Source organism: Mobula hypostoma, chromosome 12 (assembly GCF_963921235.1).
Source record: "Mobula hypostoma chromosome 12, sMobHyp1.1, whole genome shotgun sequence".
Classification (NCBI taxonomy): Eukaryota; Metazoa; Chordata; class Chondrichthyes; order Myliobatiformes; family Myliobatidae; genus Mobula; species Mobula hypostoma.
This window is the reverse complement of record NC_086108.1, coordinates 61,014,253-61,036,188: the sequence shown is the minus strand read 5'-3', so window position 1 is coordinate 61,036,188 and position 21,936 is coordinate 61,014,253. Positions and strand designations below refer to the sequence as shown.

The following is a 21,936-nucleotide window of genomic DNA, read 5'->3' as shown; positions in this document are numbered from 1 at the left end:
AGATCCTGTTTGTTGTGGCAGATGGAGTGGAGGTACTCGACGAAGCGGTCCCCCAATCTGTGTCAGGTTTCACCGACGTAGAGGAGGCCACACCGTGAGCACCGGATGCAATAGATGACCGCAACAGCTCACAAGTGAAGTGTTGCCTCACCTGGAAGGACTGTTTGGGGCCCTGAATAGTGCCAAGAGAGGAGGTGTAGGGACAGGTGTAGCACTTATGCTTACAGGAATAAGTGCCAGGTGGGAGATCCATGGGGAGGGATGCGTGGATCAGGGAGTCACAGAGAGACCGATTCCTGCGGAAAGCGGAGGGCGTGAAGAGGGAAAGATGTGCTTAGTGGTGGGGTCCTGTTGAAGGTGGCAGAAGCTGTGGAGGATAACGTTCTGGATCCGGAGGCTGGTGGGGTGGTAGGTGAGGACAAGGGGAACTCTGTCCCTGTTGTGGTGGCAGGAGGATGGGGTCAGGCCGAAGTGAGGGATATGGAGGAGATGCGGGTGAAGGCATCATTGATAATGGCAGAAGGGAAACCACAATCCTTAAAGAAAGAGGACATTTGAGATGTCCTGGAACGGAAAGCCTCATCCTGGGAGCAGATGCGGCGGAGATGGAGGAACTGGGAATAGGGAATGGCATTTTTGCATGTGATGGGGTGGGAAGAGGTATAGTCAGTTATGATAGTCAGTGGGCTTGTAGAAGATATCAGTGGACAGCCTGTCTCCAGAGATGCAGACTGAGAGATTGAGAAAGGGGAGAGAAGTGTGCGAGATAGACCAAGTGAATTTGAGGGCTGGGTGGAAGTTTGAAGTAAAGTCGATGAAATTAATGAGCTCAGCATGGGTGCAGGAAGCAGCACCAATGTAGTCGTCAATGTACCAAAGGAAAAGTTGGGGAGCAGTATCAGAATAGGTTTGGAGCAGAGACTGTTCCACATAACCAACGAAGAGGCAGGCGTAGCTGGGTCCCATGCGAGTTCCCATAGCTACACCCTTAGACTGAAGAAAGTGGGAAGAGCCAAAAGAGAGGTTATTGAGTGTGAGAACCAGTTCCGCCAACTGGAGGAGGGTAGTGGTGGTGGGGAACTGGTGAGGTCTATTGTCCGAAAGTAGCGGAGGGCTTTGAGGCCTTCTTGATGGGGAATGGAGGTGTATAAGGATGGCACATCCATAGTGAAAATGAAGCGGTTAGGACCAGGGAACTGGAAGTCTCCATCCCTCTCTGCTTTCCGCAGGGATCGGTCCCTCCGCGACTCCCTGATCCACACATCCCTCCCCACGGATCTCCCACCCGGCATTTATCCCTATAAGTGTAAGTGCTATACCTGTCCCTACATCTCCTCTCTTGCTACTAATCAGGGCCCCAAACAGTCCTTCCAGATGAGGCAACACTTCACTTGTGAGTCTGTTGAGGTCATCTATTGCATCCAGTGCTCCTGGTGTGGCCTCCTCTATATCAGTGAAACCCGACGCAGATTGGGGGACCACTTCGTCGAGCACCTCCACTCCATCTGCCACAACAAACAGGATCTCCCGGTAGCCACCCACTTCAACTCTGCTTCCCACTCCCATTCGGATATGTCCATACATGGCCTCCTCTACTGCCATGATGAGGCTAAACTCAGGTTGGAGGAGCAACACCTCATATACCATCTAGGTAGTCTCCAGCCCCTTGGTATGAACATTGAATTCTCCAACTTTCGGTAATTCCTTCTCCCTCCCTTCCCCAAACTCTATTTCACTCTTCCCCCTCCCCGAGCTGCCTATACCTCCCTCATGGTTCCACCTCCTTCTACTACCCATTGTGTTTTCCCCTATTCCTTCTTCACCTTTCCTGCCTATCACCTCCCTGCTTCCCCTCCCCCACCCCTTTATCTTTCCCCTTACTGTTTTTTCACCCGGAACCTACCAGCCTTCTCCTTCCCACCCTCCCCCCCACCTCCTTTATAGGGTCTCTGCCCCTTCCCTCTTCAGTCCTGATGAAGGGTTCTGACCTGAAACGTTGACTGATCATTTCCACGGATGCTGCCCGACCTGCTGAGTTCCTCCAGCATGTTGTGAGTGTTGCTGATAATATAGGCCCTAGTCAGCAAGTTTTCTTCAAGGGAAAATCTTGTCTGACAAATCTGTTGGAATTCTTTGAGGAAATAACTAGCAGAATAGACAAAGGAGATTCAGTTGATGTTGTGTACTTGAATTTTCTGAAGGCCTTTGAAAAGATACCACACATAAGGCTGCTTAACAAGCTTCAAATCCGTGGTATTACAGGAAAGATTCCAGCATGGATAAAGCAGTGGTGGATTGGCAGGAGGCAAAGAGTAGGAATAAAGGGAACCATTTTAGTTGGCTGCTGGAGACTGGTGGTATTCCACAGGGTTCTGGGTCGGGACTAATTCTTTGTATGTTATATGTCAATGATTTAGATGATGGAATTGATGGTCTTGTTGCAAAGTTTAAAGACAATACAAGATAGGGCAGGTGGTTTTGAGAAATAGAGAGGCCACAGAAGGACCTAGACAGATTAGGAGAGTGGGCAAAGAAGTGGCAGATGGATTACAGCATCGGGAAGTGTATGGTCATGCACTTCGCTACAAGATATGAAAGGGTTGACTAGTTTCAAAATGGAGAGAAAACACAAAAATCTGAGGTACAAAGGGATTTGGGAGTCCTTGTGCAGGATTTCTTAAAGGTTAATTTGCAGATTGAGTCTGTGGTGAGGAAGGCAAATGCAACGTTAACACTCATTTCAAGAGGACTGGAATATTAAAGCAAAGACGTAATGTTGAGACTTTATAAAGAACTGGTGAGGCCTCACTTGGAGTATTGTGAGCAGGTTTGGGCCTCTTATCTTAGAAAGGCTGTGCTGAAACTGGAAACAAAAATGATTCCAGGATTAAATGCTTGTTATATGAAGACCATTTGATGCCTTTGGGCCTGCATTCACTGGAATTCAGAAGAATGAGTGATGACCTCGGGGAGACCTATCGAAAGGTGGAAGGCCTTGATTGAATGGATGTGGAGAGGACGTTTTCTGTGGTGGGAGTGTCTAAGGCCAGAAGACACACCCTCAAAATAGAGGGGAGTCCTTTTAGATGGAGATGAGGAGGAATTTCTATAGCCAGAGAGTAGTGAATCTGTGGAGTTCATTGCTACAAGCAGCTGTGGAGGCCAAATCTTTATGTACATATAAGACAGAGGTTGATAGATTATTTATTGGTCAGAACATGAAGTGATATAGGGGGAAGGCAGGAGATTAGGGCTGAGAGGAAAATTGGATCAGCCATGATGAAATGGTGGAGCAAACTCAATGGGCCAAGTGGCCTAATTCTGCTCCGATATCTTATGGTCTTATTGTAAAGGAAGTTGTGATGTCAGACAAATTATGATCTATAATGCCCAGAGAAGCTTGCTATGCATTGTTTGGGATACCATCACGTCCAGAAGAAATGTGTCCAGAATCAACTCCACAGCCATCAGAACCACTTCTTGCAGTCCCAGAGTCAACTCCTACAACCACCACAGAGGAGGCCCCAGAACCTGAGATTGTTTCACGGCCACAAGTCTCGGCTGCCAAGCAAAGTGACCTCCACCCCCTGTCAAGAAAGATGTTATCCCACAAGAGTAAGAAATTCTGCACTGCAATTAAATCTTTGGACCTCAATGGGACAGTTTAAAATTTACTGTGCTGTGGATTTCTGTGTAATAGTTGCATTATATAGGATAGTATATATGTATATAGTTGAGATGAATTCTCTTTTAAGTTGGAGTTTAAAGCTGCCATGGAGGTGTGTTGTGTAGTTAGTATTTCAGAAATATTTGAGTGGTATTGCAAATATATTGTTTGATTAAACATTCTTACTTTGTTTAAGTAATTCATTCCAGGTTGTATGTAAAAGTATGTAAATGGCATATGTCATCAATTCACCATGTCATATGTGCATGTCTCATTTAAAGTAAAAACAATATTAAGACCTATTCTCCTGGGCTCCCATCTTTTTCTTTCAATTAGTTTTTATGTTTTGGAGTTACAAAACATAAAATGTGACATTACTCAAATAGATGTAAATAAAATCCCCTAACACTAGTTTAAAAAGAGCAGAGTTGCCCCAGAATTTTAGCCAATCTTCCTCTACTGCTAACACCAACAAAAAAGTAATTGAATTAATAAATTATTCCTTAATACTTTGCAGAATTTTGCCATGCACTAATTAAATTCCACATTATAATGTATAAGCAACAATACAGACAATGTTCAAAAGGAATCGTTTAATTAAAAATGCACCCAAAAGTTTAAAGGATTTGGAAATTACAAAATAAATTTTATTAATTTCTTTTTGCCTTTAGTGCTGAACTTTCTTCCAAAAAATATTGTTCCATTGTGTAACTGTATTTTACAAGTCTCATATTATTAATTCCACTATTCACAAGGTCTGAACATTGCTCTATCACATCTTACTTGTTCTGGCACCTCAGAATTTATAAACCCCTGCATTGCAAGAAAGTTTTTGTCCACTTATGTTCATGCATGAATTATCATTTTGGTTGAAAATAGTGCTTTGAATGTGATGACATTTAGGCTTTTGGCTCTCCATATATGTATCTGCATTTGAGACGCACACAAAATGCTGGAGGAACTCAGCAGGCCAGGCAGCATCTATGGGAAAAAGTGCAGTCGATATTTCAGGCCGATACCCTTCATCAGGACCGGAGAAAAGAGAGATGAGGAGTCAGTTAGAAGGTGGGGCAGAGGAGGGAAAACACAAGGTGATAGGTGAAACTGGGAGGGAGAAGGTTGAAGTAAATATTTGGGAAGTTTATCAGTGAAAGAGATACAGGGCTAGAGAAGGGGTCCCAAATAAAGTCAGCGTTATTAGACCCTGAATTTTTTTGTGTTCCTAAATTTGGTATTTGTACATAAATCCTTCTGAGGGGTTGCAAGTGTTGTCATTCACATATGAAGTCTGGAATTTCCATCATTTTGTCTATAGTTTTGAAAACTTTATTCAGACCAGATCTGTCATTTAACAGGTTCTTGATGGCTCCTGCATTTGTCTCTTTACATTGAATTAAGGAAGTTCAAGGTAAATTTATTATCAATGCACATATATGTCACCATATAATACCATATATCTTGTGGGTATTCAAAGCAAATACAAACAAACACAATAGAAAAGGAAATTCTTGTATACTTGGTACCATTTTCTTGAATGCAACATATTGAGTTATTGGCTTTTTGGTTTGAATTGAAGGCACATATTATGGTCTGGCTCAAGCTACACAATACATTGTAAAACACTATGTTATCACTCAAGATTGCCAGATTCTTGCCATGTAGACAATTATCATTAGACACTGATCTGGTACCGACCTGACAAAAATGGACTCTGTTAATCCAATAAGTGCATTGTCCAAAGTGGGTACAGGAATCTGGAGGAAATCAGCAAATTAGGCAGCGTATATGGACAGGAATAAACAGTAAATCTTTTGGGCCAAGATCCTTCATCAGGATTTCCAGCATCTGCAGAAGCTCTTGTGTTTATGTAGTAGATGAGCATTATGAGGTAGAGAATGTGATTCAGGGAGATTTCACACAGTTATACGAAAGGACAAACAATCCAGGAGTTTAGATTCTCCATTGGGGAATGACCAATTTTACTGGAATTCATAAAAGTTGATATGAAGATAAATCAATCTGAGCAATGACACATTTAAAGAGATTCAAGTTTAATTAGATATACTTTCAGAAACAATAAAGGTAAAAGAGCCGGATCTAGGGCCCCCAGATGATAAAATACATGGAGGGTAAGAAAAAGGAAGCCCAGGTGAAACACAGAGTGATTAATACAACAGGATGCTGAGAAGGGTGCAGCAAATGTTGGGGTGAGCTAAATGGGAAACAGAAAAAAAAAGTCAGTGCATGCCAAAGTAATGCAGCATTAAGGAATTCTCCAATCGACCGTAACTCCAGGTTTTTTTAAATGGGAGAAGAGATAAATCAAGTAATGATAAACCAGTTGGTTTAATTTCTGCACTTGGAGCAGGAAATTACAGATATGGGAAATGTAAAACAAAGGAAGACAGAATTGGAATCACTCAGCAGTTTGAGCAGCACCAACAGAGAAATAAAATCATCAGAACTCGGAAAAGAGAGAAAACAGGCGTGTTTTTAGGCTGCACAGAATTGGAAAATTGGATAGAAGAAAGGAACAGTCTGTTTAGGGTGAAGACCAAAGTAATCCACGTAACAGCAAGTTTAACAAACTGATAGGTAGAGACAGAAGAGGGGAAACATATTAAATAAAACAGAAAGCTGCACCACACCTGTGTATAGAGGGGGAAATGGGAGTGACCTACAATATCACTTTGGGATAAGGACCACAGATTAAAACAGAAAATAGAAAAGGCATGTCAAAAGGGCAATGTTATGATAGTCATGGGAGATTTTAACATGCAGGCTCGATTGGGAAAATCAGGTTGGTAATGTATCTCAAAAGAGTAAGTTTATTGAATGCCTATGTGATGGCTTTTTAGAGCAGTTTCTCATTGAGCCTACTAGGGGATCAGCTATACTGGATTTGGTGTTATGTAATAAACTGGAAGTGAACAGTGAGCTTAAGGTAAAAGAACCCTTAGGAGGCACTGATTACAATATGATTGAGTTTAACTTGAAATTTGATAGGAAGAAAGTTAAGTCTGACATAGCAATACTGCAGTGCAGTAAAGGAAATTACAGTGGTATGAGAGAAGAGTTGGCCAAAGTAAATTGGAAGGAGATGCTAGCAGGGATGACACCAGAGTAGCAATGGCTTGAATTGCTGGGAAAAATGAGAAAGGTGCAGGATAGATATATTCCAAAAACAAAGAAATACTCAAATGGCAAAATAGCACAACCATGGCTGACAAGGGAAGTCAAGACTAATGTAAAAGCAAAAGAGAGGGCATTAATCAAAGCAAAAATTAGCAAGAAGACAAAGGATAGGGAAGCTTTTAAACACCTACAAAGAGCAACTAAAATAATCATTAGGAGGGAGAAGATGAAATATGAAAGCAAGCTAGCAAACAATATCAAAGTGGATAGTAAAAGCATTTTCAAATATGTAAAAAATAAAAGAGACGTGAGAGTTGCTATAGGACTGCTAGAAAATGAGGCCAAAGAAATAATAAAGGGGGACAAGGAGATGGCAGATGAACTAAATGAGTATTTTGTATCAGTCTTCACTGTGGAAGACACTAGCAGTGTGAAAGGTGTTGAAAGGTTTGAGTGAAGAGAAGTGAGCGCAGTTAGTATTACAAGGGACAAGGTGCACAAAAAGCTGAAAGTTCATCTTGTCCGGGTACATAAGTCACCCGGACAAGATGAATCGCACCATAGGGTTCGGAAAGAGATAGTGGTAGAGATTGTGGAGGAATTAGTAACGATCTTTCAAAAATCTTTGGACTCTGGCCTGATGCCAGAGGACTGGAAAATTGCAACTGTCACTCCACTCTGTAAGAAAGAAGGAAGGCAGCAGAAAGGAAGTTACAGACAGGTTAGCCTGATCCTCATTGGTTTGGAAGATGTCGGAGTCAATTGTTAAGGGTTAGATTATGGAGTACTTGGTGATTCAGGACAAGATAGAACAATGTCAGCATGGTTTTCTTAAGGGAAAATCTTGCTTGATAAACCTGTTGGAACTCTTTGTGGAGATTACAAGTAGGATAGATAAAGGGAATGCAGAGGATGTTGTATATTTGGACTTTTGACAAGGTTCCACACATAAGGCTGCTTACCAATTTAAGAGCCCATGGTATTACAGAAAAGTTACTGGCATGGTTAGAGTATTGGCTGATCGGTAGGAGACAATGAGTAGGAATAAAAGGATCCTTTTCTGGTTGGCTGCCAGTGAATAGTGCTTTTCTGCAGGGGTGGGGTTGGGACTGCTTTTAATGCTATATATCAATGATCTAGATGATGGAATAGATGGCTTTATTGCCAATTTTGCAGATAATACAAAGATTGGTGGAGGGGTAGGTAGTGTTGAGGAAACGGTTAGGCTGCAGAGTTACTTAGAGAGATTAGGAGAATGGGCAAGAAAGTGGAACATTAAATACAAAGTTGGAAAATGCATGGTCATGAACTTTGGTAGTAGAAATACATGTGCAGACTACTTTCTAAACTGGGAGAAAATCCAGGAATCTAAGATGCAGAGGGACCTAGGAGTCCTTGTGCAGGACACCCTGAAAGTTAACTTGCAGGTTGAGTCGGTGGTGAGGAAGGCAAGTGGCATGTTAACATTCATTTCAAGAAATCTAGAATGCAAGAACAGGGATGCAATGATGAGGCTTTATAAGGCATTGGTGAGACCTCACCTTGAGTGTTGTGAACAGTTTGGTGCTCCTCATCTAGGAAAAGATGTGCTGGCATTGTAGAGGGTTCAGAGGAGGTTCACAAGAATGATTCTGTGAATGAAAGGGTTATCACATGAGGAACATTTGATGGCTCTGGGTCTGTACTCACTGGAATTCAGAAGGATGAGGGGGTTCTCATTGAAACCTTCAGAATGCTGAAAGGCCTAGACAGAGTAGATGTGGAAAGGATGTTTCCCATGGTGATAGAGTGTAGGACAAAAGGGCTCGGCCTCAGGATAGAGGGGTGTCCATTTATAACAGAGATGCAGAGAAGTTTCTTTAGCCAGAGGGTGGTGAATTTGTGGATGTGGTTACCACAGGCAGCTGTGGAGGCCAGGTTGTTAGGTGTATTTAAGGCAGAGCTTGATAGGTCCTTGATTGGATATGCCATCAGAGGTTATGGGAAGAAGGCCAGGGAGTGGGGCTCTGAGGGGAAAAATGATGAACCATGATTGACTGGTAGAGTAGACTCGATGAACCAAAAGGCCTAGTTCTGTTCCTATGTCTTATAATCTTATTCAGTCCTGAGCCTACAGTGTGGCAACACTGAAGATGAGGTGTTCCTCAGGCTTACATTAGGCATCAGTGGTACGATGTGGAAGGACTAAGGCACAGAGGTCATAACCAAAATGGTGCAGTGCATTAAAGTGACAGGAGGCCTGTTACTCAAAGTCACTCTTGTGGTGTGAATGGAGAGAGCATTTTTTAAAGCAGTCACCAAAATTTGTGTCCTTTTTGAATAGAAATGAGGAGGAATTTCTTTAGCCAAAGAGTGGTGAATCTGTGGAATTCATTGCCACCAGTGGTTGCGGAGGCCAAGCCACTGGGTACATCTAAGGCAGATGTTGATAAATTTTTGATTAGTCAGGACATGAAACAATACGGGAAGAAGGCAGGAGATTGGGGCTAAGAAGGAAAATAGATCAACCCTGGTGAAATGGAGAAGTGGACTCCATGAGGCCAAATAGCCTAATTCTGCACTTATATCTTTTGGTCTTAGGTCTTATGATTTGTTACTCAGATACCAGTCGAAAGAAAAACATAGCAGCCAGGGAATAACATGTCTACTTTGTTTTTCTTCAGTGAGGCATGTACATATGTTATATACGTACACACACAGTATACTACATAATACAACCACAGTACTATATATACACCCAGAGTATAGTAAATTTTATATTGTCCCACTGAGTCCTAAATATGTAATTGTTGCGAAGGATTTCTTACTCTTATGGGATACTGTCTTTCCTGACAAGGTGGGGTGGTGGGGCCCTCTGTTTGGCAGGTGAAATTTGTGGCTGTGAAACAATCTCAGCTTCTGGGGCCTCCTCTATGGTGGTTGTAGGAGTTGACTCTGGGACAGCAAGAAGTGGTTCTCACAGCTCTGGACAGTTTCTTCTCTAACAGTTGACCCTGACATCCTCAACTGATTGATGTGTCACCTCCAGATGACATTAATCTCCTCTGTGTAAGAATGAGATCCAGTTCTGTCCTTAATCTTTTCAAATATGCACATTTGATCCCCTCTGTAATTCCCTAAACCTGTTATTCTTGTTTTTTATTCTTACATGAACATACAAACTCTGTGCTCTCAAAATTTTGCTTTTGAATGCCTCCTACTTACTAAGTATATCTTTGCCAGTCCCAGTGCACACTTGTAGATCATTTCTGATACCACCAAAACTAACGTTTTTCCAACTTAGAATCTCAATCCAAGTACCTGACCTATTGGTTTCCATAATTACTTGAAACTAATGGCATTATGATCACAAGACATAAAGTGTTACCCTACACAAACTTCTGTTACCTGCCCAGTTATAACGTGTCTACTTAGTTTTACTTCAGTGAGCCACGCACATATGACATATACATACAGTATGCACACATAGTCCCTAACAGGAGATTGAGTTTTGTAATTTCTCTAATTGGGAATTCTATTTACTGACTAAGGAAACTTTCCTGAACACATCTGACAAATCCTTTCCCATCCAGCCTTTTACAGTATGAGAGTCCTTGTCAATATGTGGAAGTTAAAATCATCTACTATCACAAACTTGTGCTTCTTGCAACATGCAATCTCTTTACAAGTTTGCTCCTCTAAATCATGCTGACTATTGGATGGTCTATAAAATAATCCTATTAACATTCTTATTCCTCAATTCTACCCACGAAGCCTCACTAGACATGATCTCCAGTCTGACCTGTCTCTGCACTGCCATGACATTTTCCCTGACGAGTAATGCCACCCTTTAATTCCTCTCATTTTGTCATGTAAAAAGAACAGACCCCAGAATATTGAACTGCTTCTCCTGCCCAAGTCTCACTAATGGCCACAATGTCATAATTCCACATGTTGATCCATGCCCAATGCTCATCTGCCTTTCCTACAATACTCCCTGCATTGAAAACATGCAATTCAGGCATGTTTACCTTTTCAATTCTTGATTTGTATGTAGGCTTATTAACATCCTTTCTATAACCTTTCCACTATCTGTTCTAGCACTCTAGTTCCCATTCCCCGTCAACTCTAGTTTAAACACCCCATGAAGCCCTTGCCAACCTTTCTGCTAGGATATTAGATCACTCCAGTTCAGGTGCAAACCACCCCTTCTGTACTGGTCTCACCTTCTCTGGAAAGGAGCCCAGTGATCCAAAAATCTGAATCCCTCCTTCCTACACCATCTCCTTAGCCAGGTGTTAAACAGTATGAGTTCTCCATTTCATGGCACAGCAATCTTGCGATTATAACCTTGGAGCTCCTGTCCTTTAACTTGGCACCTAACTTACTGAACTCATTTTGTAGAACCTCGTCAGCCCTCATCCCCTAACCAACGAATCCCCAATCACTACTGCTCACCTCTTCACCCTCCCCCCCCCCACCTTCTCATCTGAGCCTCTGAGCAAGATTCAGTGCCAGACTCCTGACTACTATGGATTTCCTTTGCTAGGTCATCCTCCCCAACAGTATCCAAAGCAGTATACCTGTTATTGAGGGGAATGGTCACAGGGGTACTCAGCACTGGCTGCCTATCCCCTGTCGCCCTCTTGGCAGTTACCTGTGTCCTGCAGCTTGGGTGTAACTACCTTCCTGTATGTCCTTCTTTCAACCCCACAGTGCCCCAAAAGATCTGTTAGAAGATGCAACTGGATGCAGTTCTTGCAGGTGTACTCATCAGGGGCACTGGAGGGCTCCCTACTTTCCCACATCCCACATTCCACTGTCCTGTCTGGCATTCCCACTAATCTAAATGAATAATAAGAAAGAGAGAAAGAATAAGTAACAAAAAAAAAAACTACCTATGGCCTACGCCTCTCCTCACCAAAGCCTCAACTCCCCACTCTAATACTGGCCACAGCCTAACTTTTTATTGGATCTTGCAAAATGCCTACTTATTCACAATCCAATGTCTCCTTGGGAACTATGGCACTCAAATTGTGCTGACTGCCCCCATTCACTTCTTTTAAACTCCCTCACCCTCTATTCAATCCAATGTCTGCTCAGGAACTGCGGAGCTGAAATGTGCTGACTGCCCCCTGCTCACTCCTTTTAAACTCTCCCTCTGTCTCTCTCTCAACCCAATGCAATGTCTCCTTGGAAACTGTGGTGTGCAACACGTGCCAACTGCCCATGCTCACTTTTTTAAAACTCTCCTTCCCTCTTCGCAATCCAGTGTCTTCTCGGGAACTGTGGCGCACAGATGAGTGATGGTAATACATTGCATGATGCTAGTGGTACCATCTTCAGGAGAAGAGAATTGAAGACATGATGTTGTCCTTGAAGAGGTGTGTGAGTTCATTAAATTTTCTCAGCTCTACATCTATGTCCCAGACCCACTCCTGGTACTGACCAACTACAAGAGACATCTCCTGCAGAACTTGAATGTCGTTCTGGTGTGTTCAGGATCTAAATTACTGACTATGGCTTCTGCCGCTATTCCTGAAAAAAAAAAGGGATGCCCACTATCTTCTGTGCCCTGCACTGTGCTGGTTCGGCTTTCCTTAGCCACTAGAAACACTTCCAGTTTATATTAAGAGCTTCACATTGGGAGAAGTTAGCTTGTTCAATTGGTATGAAGAACTCCTGAAGTTGTACCCATACTATGGATACATACTAACTGGATGAATATCACTGTTGCCACTGGCTTGATGTTAAAAATTATAATATTGAGAAAGAAAGGACCATGAGCTAGGATGCTATAATTATATCCTGTACCAGGTCAGGCTGGTGTATCTAGGTTAATCATTCATTCTGATTCTAATGCCTAGTTTCTAGGCTAAAATAGCCTAGTTTCTCTCCACCGGAGTATTGTAATGCATCTTTCAATGTCAAACAGTTGTTCTCATTCATTTCTTGCAGATTCCCAGTCAGAAAGATATGTCCAGTTCCACTTACAGACTGAAATTTTCTAGCTCCTCTATCATCTTGGAAAATTATCTTCCCTTGAAGAATGTATTGGAATCTGCTAAGCTCAACCCTCTCTGTCTTTCCTTGTTAAGAAAGTCTCCTGGGAGCATGGGTTTGTTTGGGATTAACTTCAGCCTGAAACGTTCAGGTAGGTTTATGGTACAAGGATAATCCATGGAGTGAAAGGCATTGTGAACCTTTCAGGTTGAGACCCTGCATTAGGAGTGAAAGTGCAAAGAGGATATAGCCAATGCAAAGAGGTGACGGGGAGGGGTGAGGCAACTGGGAAGGGATAGGTTGATTGAGGTGAGGAGGTCTTGCTGGGCAGATGTAGTCAGAAATTGGGGAGGCTGGGAGGTGATAAGTGAAGATAACAGAGGGCTGTACATAATGGAATATCACTGTTATGCAGCATTCTGGAGTTATGGAAATATAGCCTAGATTACTTCAAGCAAGAACCAGTCTTCAGTTTTTATTGTAAATTTCAGACAGACAGCAAACTGAAGTTTAAAGCCCACAGACTAAGAGATACGGTTTGCAAAATGGTGACCATGACACATTTGAATATGCATGAGCCAAATGTTAAGACAATGAGGTTGTGTTAATTGGCCTGCAACAAACCAGGTGACATGGGCTAAGTTACTTGCACCATTGTGACTTGAATTCATGCTGGCAGACTAGACTGATGTTGTCACTTAGCATATCAAACATGGTCATGGATTTTGTTAATCAGTAGTTTTTTAGGTGTACTCAGGATATTTCTGTACTCAGAGACAGCCCTGACAACATTAACTTAGGGTGTTTGGCTCTCTGTCATCAAAAGCTTTTGGAATATCTATGCTAATTATTTTCTCCCAACAAAGGCGTTTGAACTTTCAGAGGTGTCTTATCAATTATAATGTGCTTCCAATGTAAATATGTACCTCAAAGAACCATTTGTCAACCCAAAGTATTGAAATAAACAATATTATTGTAACTATTGAAATTGTATTGAATCATCTACTCCTAACTTTGATCTCATAGGTATAAAAATGTGATGTACTTTTGTTTTTTTTTGAGCCAAATATTCTCCATGAGAATAATTGCTTCTTGCGATGAATAAAGACTTTAATATACCAGCTTTAGTGTCTCTCTGTTGACTTTGATCACAGTTGCAACATTCGGGAGCTTGTCCAGGATACGTTCATGACCGACAGTGTGGAAGAGAGGGGAGGGGTGAGGCAGCTGGGAAGTGATAGGTTGATTAAGGTGAGCAGGGTTTGATTGGCATATGTAGTCAGAAATTGGGGGAGGACGAGGTGAAGGAAGTGACTGAGGCTGGGTGGTGATAAATGAAAATAACAGAGGACTGCGGATAACAGAATACCAGCTACGCATTCAGTCCACTGCCTCTTCCTCTTCCCTGTCATTCTGTGTTGCCCAGTATCCCTTCCTTATCCCACTCACCACCTTTGTTTCTTATCTGGTTCCATAATGTGCAGCCTACTGTCGTCTCCACCCATTGCATTCCAACCTCTGTCACTGTCTCTACCCCTCCCTTTCCCACCTTGCTCTATCCTTCACTAACTTCCATTAATCCTTCCTCCCGCTTGCCAAATCCACCTCCCTTCTCCCCCTCACCTCTGTATACTGGCTATCTCCTCTTAGACACTCAGTCCTCTTTCAGACTTCTGGCCCAAAACATTCATTTTCTCTTTTCCTCCACAGATACTGCCTAACCCACTGACTTCCACCAGCAGCTTGTTTTTCTTTAAACCTCTACTAATCCGTATTCTTTGTTAAGTGTCAATCAACAGGGAGTTTGCAGATTTCTATTGGTATCCTCGCATTGAAATCACTGGTTGGTACATAAAATGCTATGTATATACCAAAAAAGCATTCTGAACTATTTACAATCAGAATTCTCTATTTTTTTCTTTAAAACCTGCATCAATTTCTTATAGAAACATGGTATTGTAATAAGAACATCAAAATTTTTGTTGCACACTACTGCACAAAATGACAGGTGTTAATAGTTTCAGCTATAAGCCAGTTCAAATATGTAAATTATAGATCTCATTTAACACGTTATCTGTCCGTGAAGATATTCATGTGAATTTTACCTGACAAGAGATAACATTTGTAAAAGATAGCTGAATAAATACATTTGTTGGCAGATGCAAGCTATGTTGAAATCATATGTGTTTCCTAGGATTTATGAAACCAGTTCAGAAAGAACAATATTGACTTCAAATTTCCTGTTGCCCTTTATTACTGTCTAGAATCATTGCTTTATATTTAATTTTAGCTGATTCTTCCCTAGATCCTTCAAAATTGGAATTTTATATCTCCTCCAATCTTCTGAAATATATGGAGATATTTTAAAATTTACTTTGTGTCAAAAAATCTATTACATACATTTTCTTTTACTCTTGGCAGTATTGACTGTGTCCTACACTACAGACTTGGATTTTGATTTAATTTTTTTCAGTACCATAACATATAAGGGTTCCTATGGTTCAGTCTAATTATCAATCATAATCAAGGGGTATCAGAAATTATATTCATAAATATAAAATGCTCTGCTCTTCCTCCCCATTTCAATGAACATGAATAAAGTCAGTATATCACAAATTTTGAAATAAAAGATATTTTAATTACATAAATGAAAAGTAAATCTGATATTACTTGGAATATGGTGATATTACAGCAATATAGACTATATCTTTAGTAATTGATATGAAATATAGCACACTTATTTATTGAATATACTTGGATTGTTGAATAGAATCTGAAAAAAATATTTGGTGGGAGGAACAGATGTTTTATGACAGATTAAATGTTGAAGTTGTTCTTCTCTGTATAGGATAGGTTGTGAAATGAGTTGGATATTGGAATAGGAGGTCAAATACGGGTGTAGTCTTGATAACCGACTGATGGGACCTCAGACAAGACCTCAATTGGGATCTCCATTAGTTCTTAGCAACAACATTAAGAACTTTAATTTATATAACACCTGCTGTAAAGAGCCACAAGATTTTACACAAGATCATAGTTTAACAACTTTGACAACAAGGCACATACTTCAATATTATGACTTGTAGCCAAAAACTACTTCAATCTGAATGTGACTAAGGTCAATCCTAAAGGAGGTAAGAGAGGAAGAGAAGTTGGGAAGATTGGTAAGGGAGTTCCAAAGCTGGGGCAAAAGTTGAGCCTTTTGCACATATTCAATTTTTGAATTGCCCCAGCTCTGAAAATCCCTTCCTACACTACCCAATTTCTGTACCTCTCTCACCTCCTTTAAGATAGCCTTCAGTCACAATTGAGTATGTGCAAGAGGCTCAAACACTGAAAAAGTGCAAGAGGCAAAGATCTCAGGATGTTGTAGGTTCATAAAAAACTGCGAGGGCGGAGAGGGAAAAGGGCATGGAAGGATTTGAAAACATGGACAATAATTTTAAATTCACAGCATTACCGAATAGAACTGATGATATATGAATTGGGATATGAACAGTGGATTTTTGCATGGGGTACAGTGGGTGAAAGCTGGCAGGCTATTCTCGCGACTAATAGAATAGTTAGAGTTAACAAAGCCAAGTTTCAGCATCAAGCTTTCAGAGTCAAGTAGACGCATACCTGCCTTCGTGGCAGAAATGCTGTTTGGGTTGAAAACTGTCAGAATCAAGAAAGATGCCAATGCAGTAATAACTAGCTTGTCATTAGACAATGGACAGAGGCATGGAAACTGTAGATCGTAGCAATGAATCACCACAAAGTTACTCATAATTTAGGACATTGTTATTAGATTAACAACATCACTTAAAAGACTGTAAAACTTCTTAAATGGAAATGAGAAATTACTGCAAGGTAGCAGAAACTACTTCTTTCATTTAGGACTAGTTGACAGAGCAGCGTAGAGGCAGTCCAGTAGTTTATGTGATTATATGAAATATAACCAGGAAGGTTATGATAGTGAAATTGAGACTTCAAAATGTGTTTAATATGGTACATTGTATAAAGAAAAGTCTTTTAATATCCTCTTTCAGATTACTGTTTGACCTGCTGTATATAGTAGTTCCATCATTTACTCTTTAAATTTTAACTTCTGCAACAAATATTTTTGTTTCAACATTGATTATTCCAATAACTAAAAGTTAACTTTTTCTGTGTAATCTTACCTTTTTTGCTTCACAAGGAAAACATTCAGTCCATGCAGCCCACTGACCAAGTTGACAATCAAGTGGAACTAAGCTTCGGATGTTTCGAACAAAGTGATTAGAAAAGGAATATAATGATCTGAGTAAAGTAAAGAAAAGCGTTCATTATGGACAAATTATTCTTTCTGCTTTAAAAAAAAGCTATTTATCTGTTTTTGATATTAGTCATTAGGAAAATTATAACATTCTATGTTCTTGAGTTTTTTGCAAGGGATTTATATATTAAAAATTCCTTCAATGGATCATTAGCAAGGTCAACGGTAGTACACCTGGTGCCTTCAGGCCATTAATATAGATTAGAAATAGTTAAAGCCCTGACAATGATCCCTGTAATTTCATCATGAATTGTCCCAAGCCCAGCTGCAAAAGAGGAGTGTTGGGTATGGAACTAGTAACCACATCCCGTAAAATCCCATTGCTACAGAAACAACAACAGCAGCTCCAAAGGTCTCAACCCTGGGAGACAAAGGATACTCCAAGAAGATGAGCTACACCTGGAGGCAAATTGAAAGACTGGCCCAGGACAGAAGACTCTGATGATCTACCGTCAGCATCCTATGCCCCAGTAGGGGTGGTGGTCTTACGTAAGTAACAATCCCTATAATATCTCACTAATTACTGACTGCCAATCCAAGAAGGATTGGGATCCATTCAGTCTGACTCAACCATCCAAGCTTTCTACCATTATCGCATCTAGCCTACAATGTGTACCATCTACAAGATACACAGTAGTACTAATTTTCTTCAACAGTATCTTCTAAATCCACAGCCTCTACTATGAGCACAAAGGTGGGAAATGCATAATTTGATAATATAAAATAATGCCAATTATTTGACATCTTGAAGACACACATAAAATTAGACCATAATTTTTAGGTATCCACTAAGTCCCAGATGTTTTTGCAACACACATAAAAGTTGCTGGTGAACGCAGCAGGCCAGGCAGCATCTCTAGGAAGAGGTGCAGTCGACATTTCAGGCCGAGACCCTTCGTCAGGACTAACTGAAGGAAGAGTGAGTAAGGGATTTGAAAGTTGGAGGGGGAGGGGGAGATCCAAAATCATTTTCAAATCCCTTACTCGCTCTTCCTTCAGTTAGTCCTGACGAAGGGTCTCGGCCTGAAATGTCAACTGCACCTCTTCCTAGAGATGCTGCCCGGCCTGCTGCGTTCACCAACAACTTTTATGTGTGTTGCTTGAATTTCCAGCATCTGCAGAATTCCTGTTGTTTGCGCCCAGATGTTTTTCATTGTTTCTGGATGAAAATCCTGCAACTCCACACCAATGTCAGTCTAGGATTACCCTTAACCCAAAGACTCTAGATGATGAAGAAGGCAGCTAACTGGCATATTTTAATTTTGTGTATTCATTTAGAGATACAGCACACAGCAGGCCTTTCCAGCCCAATGAGCCGTGCTGCACAGCAACCGACAGGCCTTTCCTGCCCAGTGAGCTGTACCACCCAGCAAGTGACAAGCCTTTCCTGCCCAATGAGCCATGCTGCCCAGCAACCAACAGGCCTCTCCTGCCCAATGAGCCGTGCTGCCCAGCAACCAACAGGCCTTTCCAGCCCAATGAGCCGTGCTGCCCAGCAACCGACAGGCCTCTCCTGCCCAATGAGCCATGCTGCCCAGCAATCCACAGGCCTTTCCAGCCCAATGAGCCGTGCTGCCCAGCAACCAACAGGCCTCTCCTGCCCAATGAGCCGTGCTGCCCAGCAATCCACAGGCCTTTCCAGCCCAATGAGCCATGCTGCCCAGCAACCGACTTGCCTTTCCAGCCTAATGAGCCATGCTGCCCAGCAATCCACAGGCCTTTCCAGCCTAATGAGCCATACCACCCAGTAACCCACAGGCCTTTCCTGCCCAATGAGCCACGCTGCCCAGCAACCCACAGACCTCTCCTGCCCAATGAGCCATGCTGCCCAGCAACCCACAGACCTCTCCTGCCCAATGAGCCATGCTGCCCAGCAACCCACAGACCTCTCCTGCCCAATGAGCCATGCTGCCCAGCAACCCACAGGCCTTTCCTGCCCAATGAGCCACGCTGCCCAGCAACCCACAGACCTCTCCTGCCCAATGAGCCATGCTGCCCAGCAACCCACAGGGCCTTTCCTGCCCAATGAGCCGTGCCACCCAGCAACGACTTAGCCCAATCACAGGACAATTTTACAATGACCAACTAACCTACAAATCGGTGCATCTTTGGACTGTGTGTGGAAACAGGAGCACCAGGAGGAAACCACATGATTATGGGGAGAACGTACAAACTCCTTACAGACAGCGTCAGCAATGAACACTGAACTCCAATGCCCGAGCTGTGATGGCATTAAACTACCCACTAGGGTACTGCGGTACTCCAAGAGCCAAGGACAATTAAGGTAAAGTTGAAGTGTTGGCCTTACCAGTAATGCCAACATCTTTGAAATGACAGGAATGAAATAGAAGTTTCAGGGACAAACTGCTGGAATCACAGTAGGGATTAAGAGGGCATGGTGAGGGAGGCTAGGGCTAGAAAAATAAGAGCAGGACCACTGTAGGATGGGAGATCAGTCTGAGGCAGGATTAAACCTTTGCAGAACTTTGGTGTACTTTGTAAAAGTATGAGAGAAATGGATCAGATCCAGTTAAGCAGATGAGCACCAGCTAACACATGTACAAGTGAAAGAACCAGTCAAAAGTTATTTTAGACAAACTATGGAAATAGGATTTAAGAAATGAAAGAAAAGAAAACATGCCAATTATCTTTTCATTCCTGGAGATTCATGGAATTTTTGTTTAATTTGGGAAGAGCGGAGCAGGAGATGATGGTTCATGCTTTCATTCAGCTAGATCCCTCAGTACAAGGCAGCTGCGCTACGATATTGGACATGCCGTGAAGAAGGGAGTCATGCTCCTTCAGTGGACAGTAACTCACTGCATGCTTGGAAATAATATCTCAGCTGGAAGAAAATTGTATACAATATGGATTAGAGGGAGGAAAAACGCAAGTGATATTTTACCATACTAACATACCTGTTTACATATATCTACATATATTTCATTAAAACTTATCCGGTGTCTTGTTAGGGTAGGCCAGCCAGTGGTGTACCAGACTTTGAGGCAAGTGGTCTCGAGTTCGAATCCGTCCGGCTCCTCGCACACTTTCCATCTGTGTTGGGTTGAGCGCCAAACTAGCAACTCATAAAAAAAAACACACAGCCAGATGCTAAAGAGGGTGGTGAGAATGCGAATGTGCTGCCAGCGGGGAAGTATTGGATGTGGGACTGATCTCCACATTTAAGAGAAGTTTGAATAAGTACATGGACGGGAGGGCTGCGGAGGTCTGTGGTTCAGGTGCAGGTCAATGGGACAAGACAGATTAATAGTTCGGCATGAACTAGATGGGCCAAAGTTTCTGCCTCTGTAGTGCTGTATGACCTTACGAGTCTAAATGGGGCAGCACACCCCTCATGATTTAAGTTCGTTTTCTCAGCTGCAAGGAAATTTGATACAATATGCATTAGAGGGGAAAAAAGCAAGTGATCTTTTACCATATGAACACACCTATTTACATATATCTATATGTTCATTAAGCTGGATCACAATCAAATATTCATTGTAATTTAGTGTACGTTGCATGGCAACCTTTCATCTTTTTAATCTTTCAATCTTTATAATTAAACTATAAATAGCAAAACAATACTTCAAACCACTCTGTACCATCGAAGAGATAAAACACAAACCTGTTGTTGATCAGATTCAAATCGACAAATTGAGTAAAAAGCAATAAGCATGCAAAAGATGAGAGACAACTCATAAGCAAATTCATTCTTTGGGCTAAATAAAACTTTATAAAATAAGAAAAATTACAGCCTATATCAATCCACTAGTTTCTAGCAGCAAGAATGCTAGATGTTGCAATTTTCCAAACAGGTGGTAGTGTTGCAAGATTGGGAATGGCTGAACAGCTCGGGTGGGGGTGGGCAGGGGGTATCAGGGGATGTGATGATGACATTGTCTTAGATAAACTGAGGAAAACTGAACAAGCAGCTTTTCCCAATGAATGATTAACAGCAATGTAAATTGTCCATTCTAAGTTTGACATGAATATTTGTTTGATCTTGTAATCCTCCACTTAAACTTTTCAAAAGTTAATAAAGTTAATAATTAGACTAGAACATTTAAGATTGTTGTCTCCCCTGAAATCAATTCCAAAATGACATTAGTCTTTGAGTATTTTCCAGAAAATATAGATTATGTTTAACTCATTACACCTAATCATATTTCCATTTAAGTTATTGCAATTGGAATGACTTTGCAATTTGTCTGCTATGTACATCAAAGAATTAATGCAATCTGCTGCGTATTTGTCAGGTAATCCGAAAGCCTCTTCAGTTCCAAGTGGGAGGACATTGAAGGAAATTGAGCAGACTATTAGTATGAGAAAGCTAAGGCCCACTAAGGGTAATTTTCACCTTCATTTGTTCGATGAATTGTCAGTGTAGATGAATCTCAAAAAAATTGAAAATCGGTAGGATTCTCTAACATACAATGGATCATCTCCAACACCAAGCATTGAAGAAACACCATTTTCAGTGATTACAGAAGGCTGAATGTCTTCTGATGTAATTTTATTCAATCAACTTGTTGATTATACAATTTGTTTGATTCCTTTGATCAACTCCAACACATACAACTTAGGCTTTCCTTGAACTTCTCAGAAGGCCATTTGTGTTTTTGCAATAAAAATATTGTGTGTCTTCATACTAAGAATACGTTTCTCGAGAAATTCATTGGCACCCACAGAGATGCAGTAAATGGTCATATAGTGGTGAGTTACCAACCATGTTGTCCGTCGGCCTGCTGCATGAACTTTTGGTCACGCTCAAGATCCCAAGCTGCTGATGAAACCGAATGGGTCTACACATTTCCCACAGGGTGCTATACTATTGCAGGAAAAATATATATCA

At 41.5% G+C, this 21,936-nt stretch overlaps 1 protein-coding gene across 1 annotated transcript in view; it reads right to left on the bottom strand.

Annotated features, from left to right (window-relative positions):
• Window positions 1-20,928, bottom strand: part of c8a (complement component 8, alpha polypeptide) — a 71,529-nt gene extending 50,601 nt beyond the window's left edge. Inside the window, exons 1-2 of the mRNA XM_063064249.1 lie at window positions 20,710-20,928; window positions 16,948-17,065 (exon numbers count right to left, since the gene is read on the bottom strand). Coding sequence (XP_062920319.1) covers window positions 16,948-17,065; window positions 20,710-20,795 — 204 coding nt within the window. The 5' untranslated portion in view covers window positions 20,796-20,928. The remainder of the gene's footprint in view (window positions 1-16,947; window positions 17,066-20,709) is intronic.
• Between the last annotated feature and the right edge of the window lie 1,008 nt (window positions 20,929-21,936).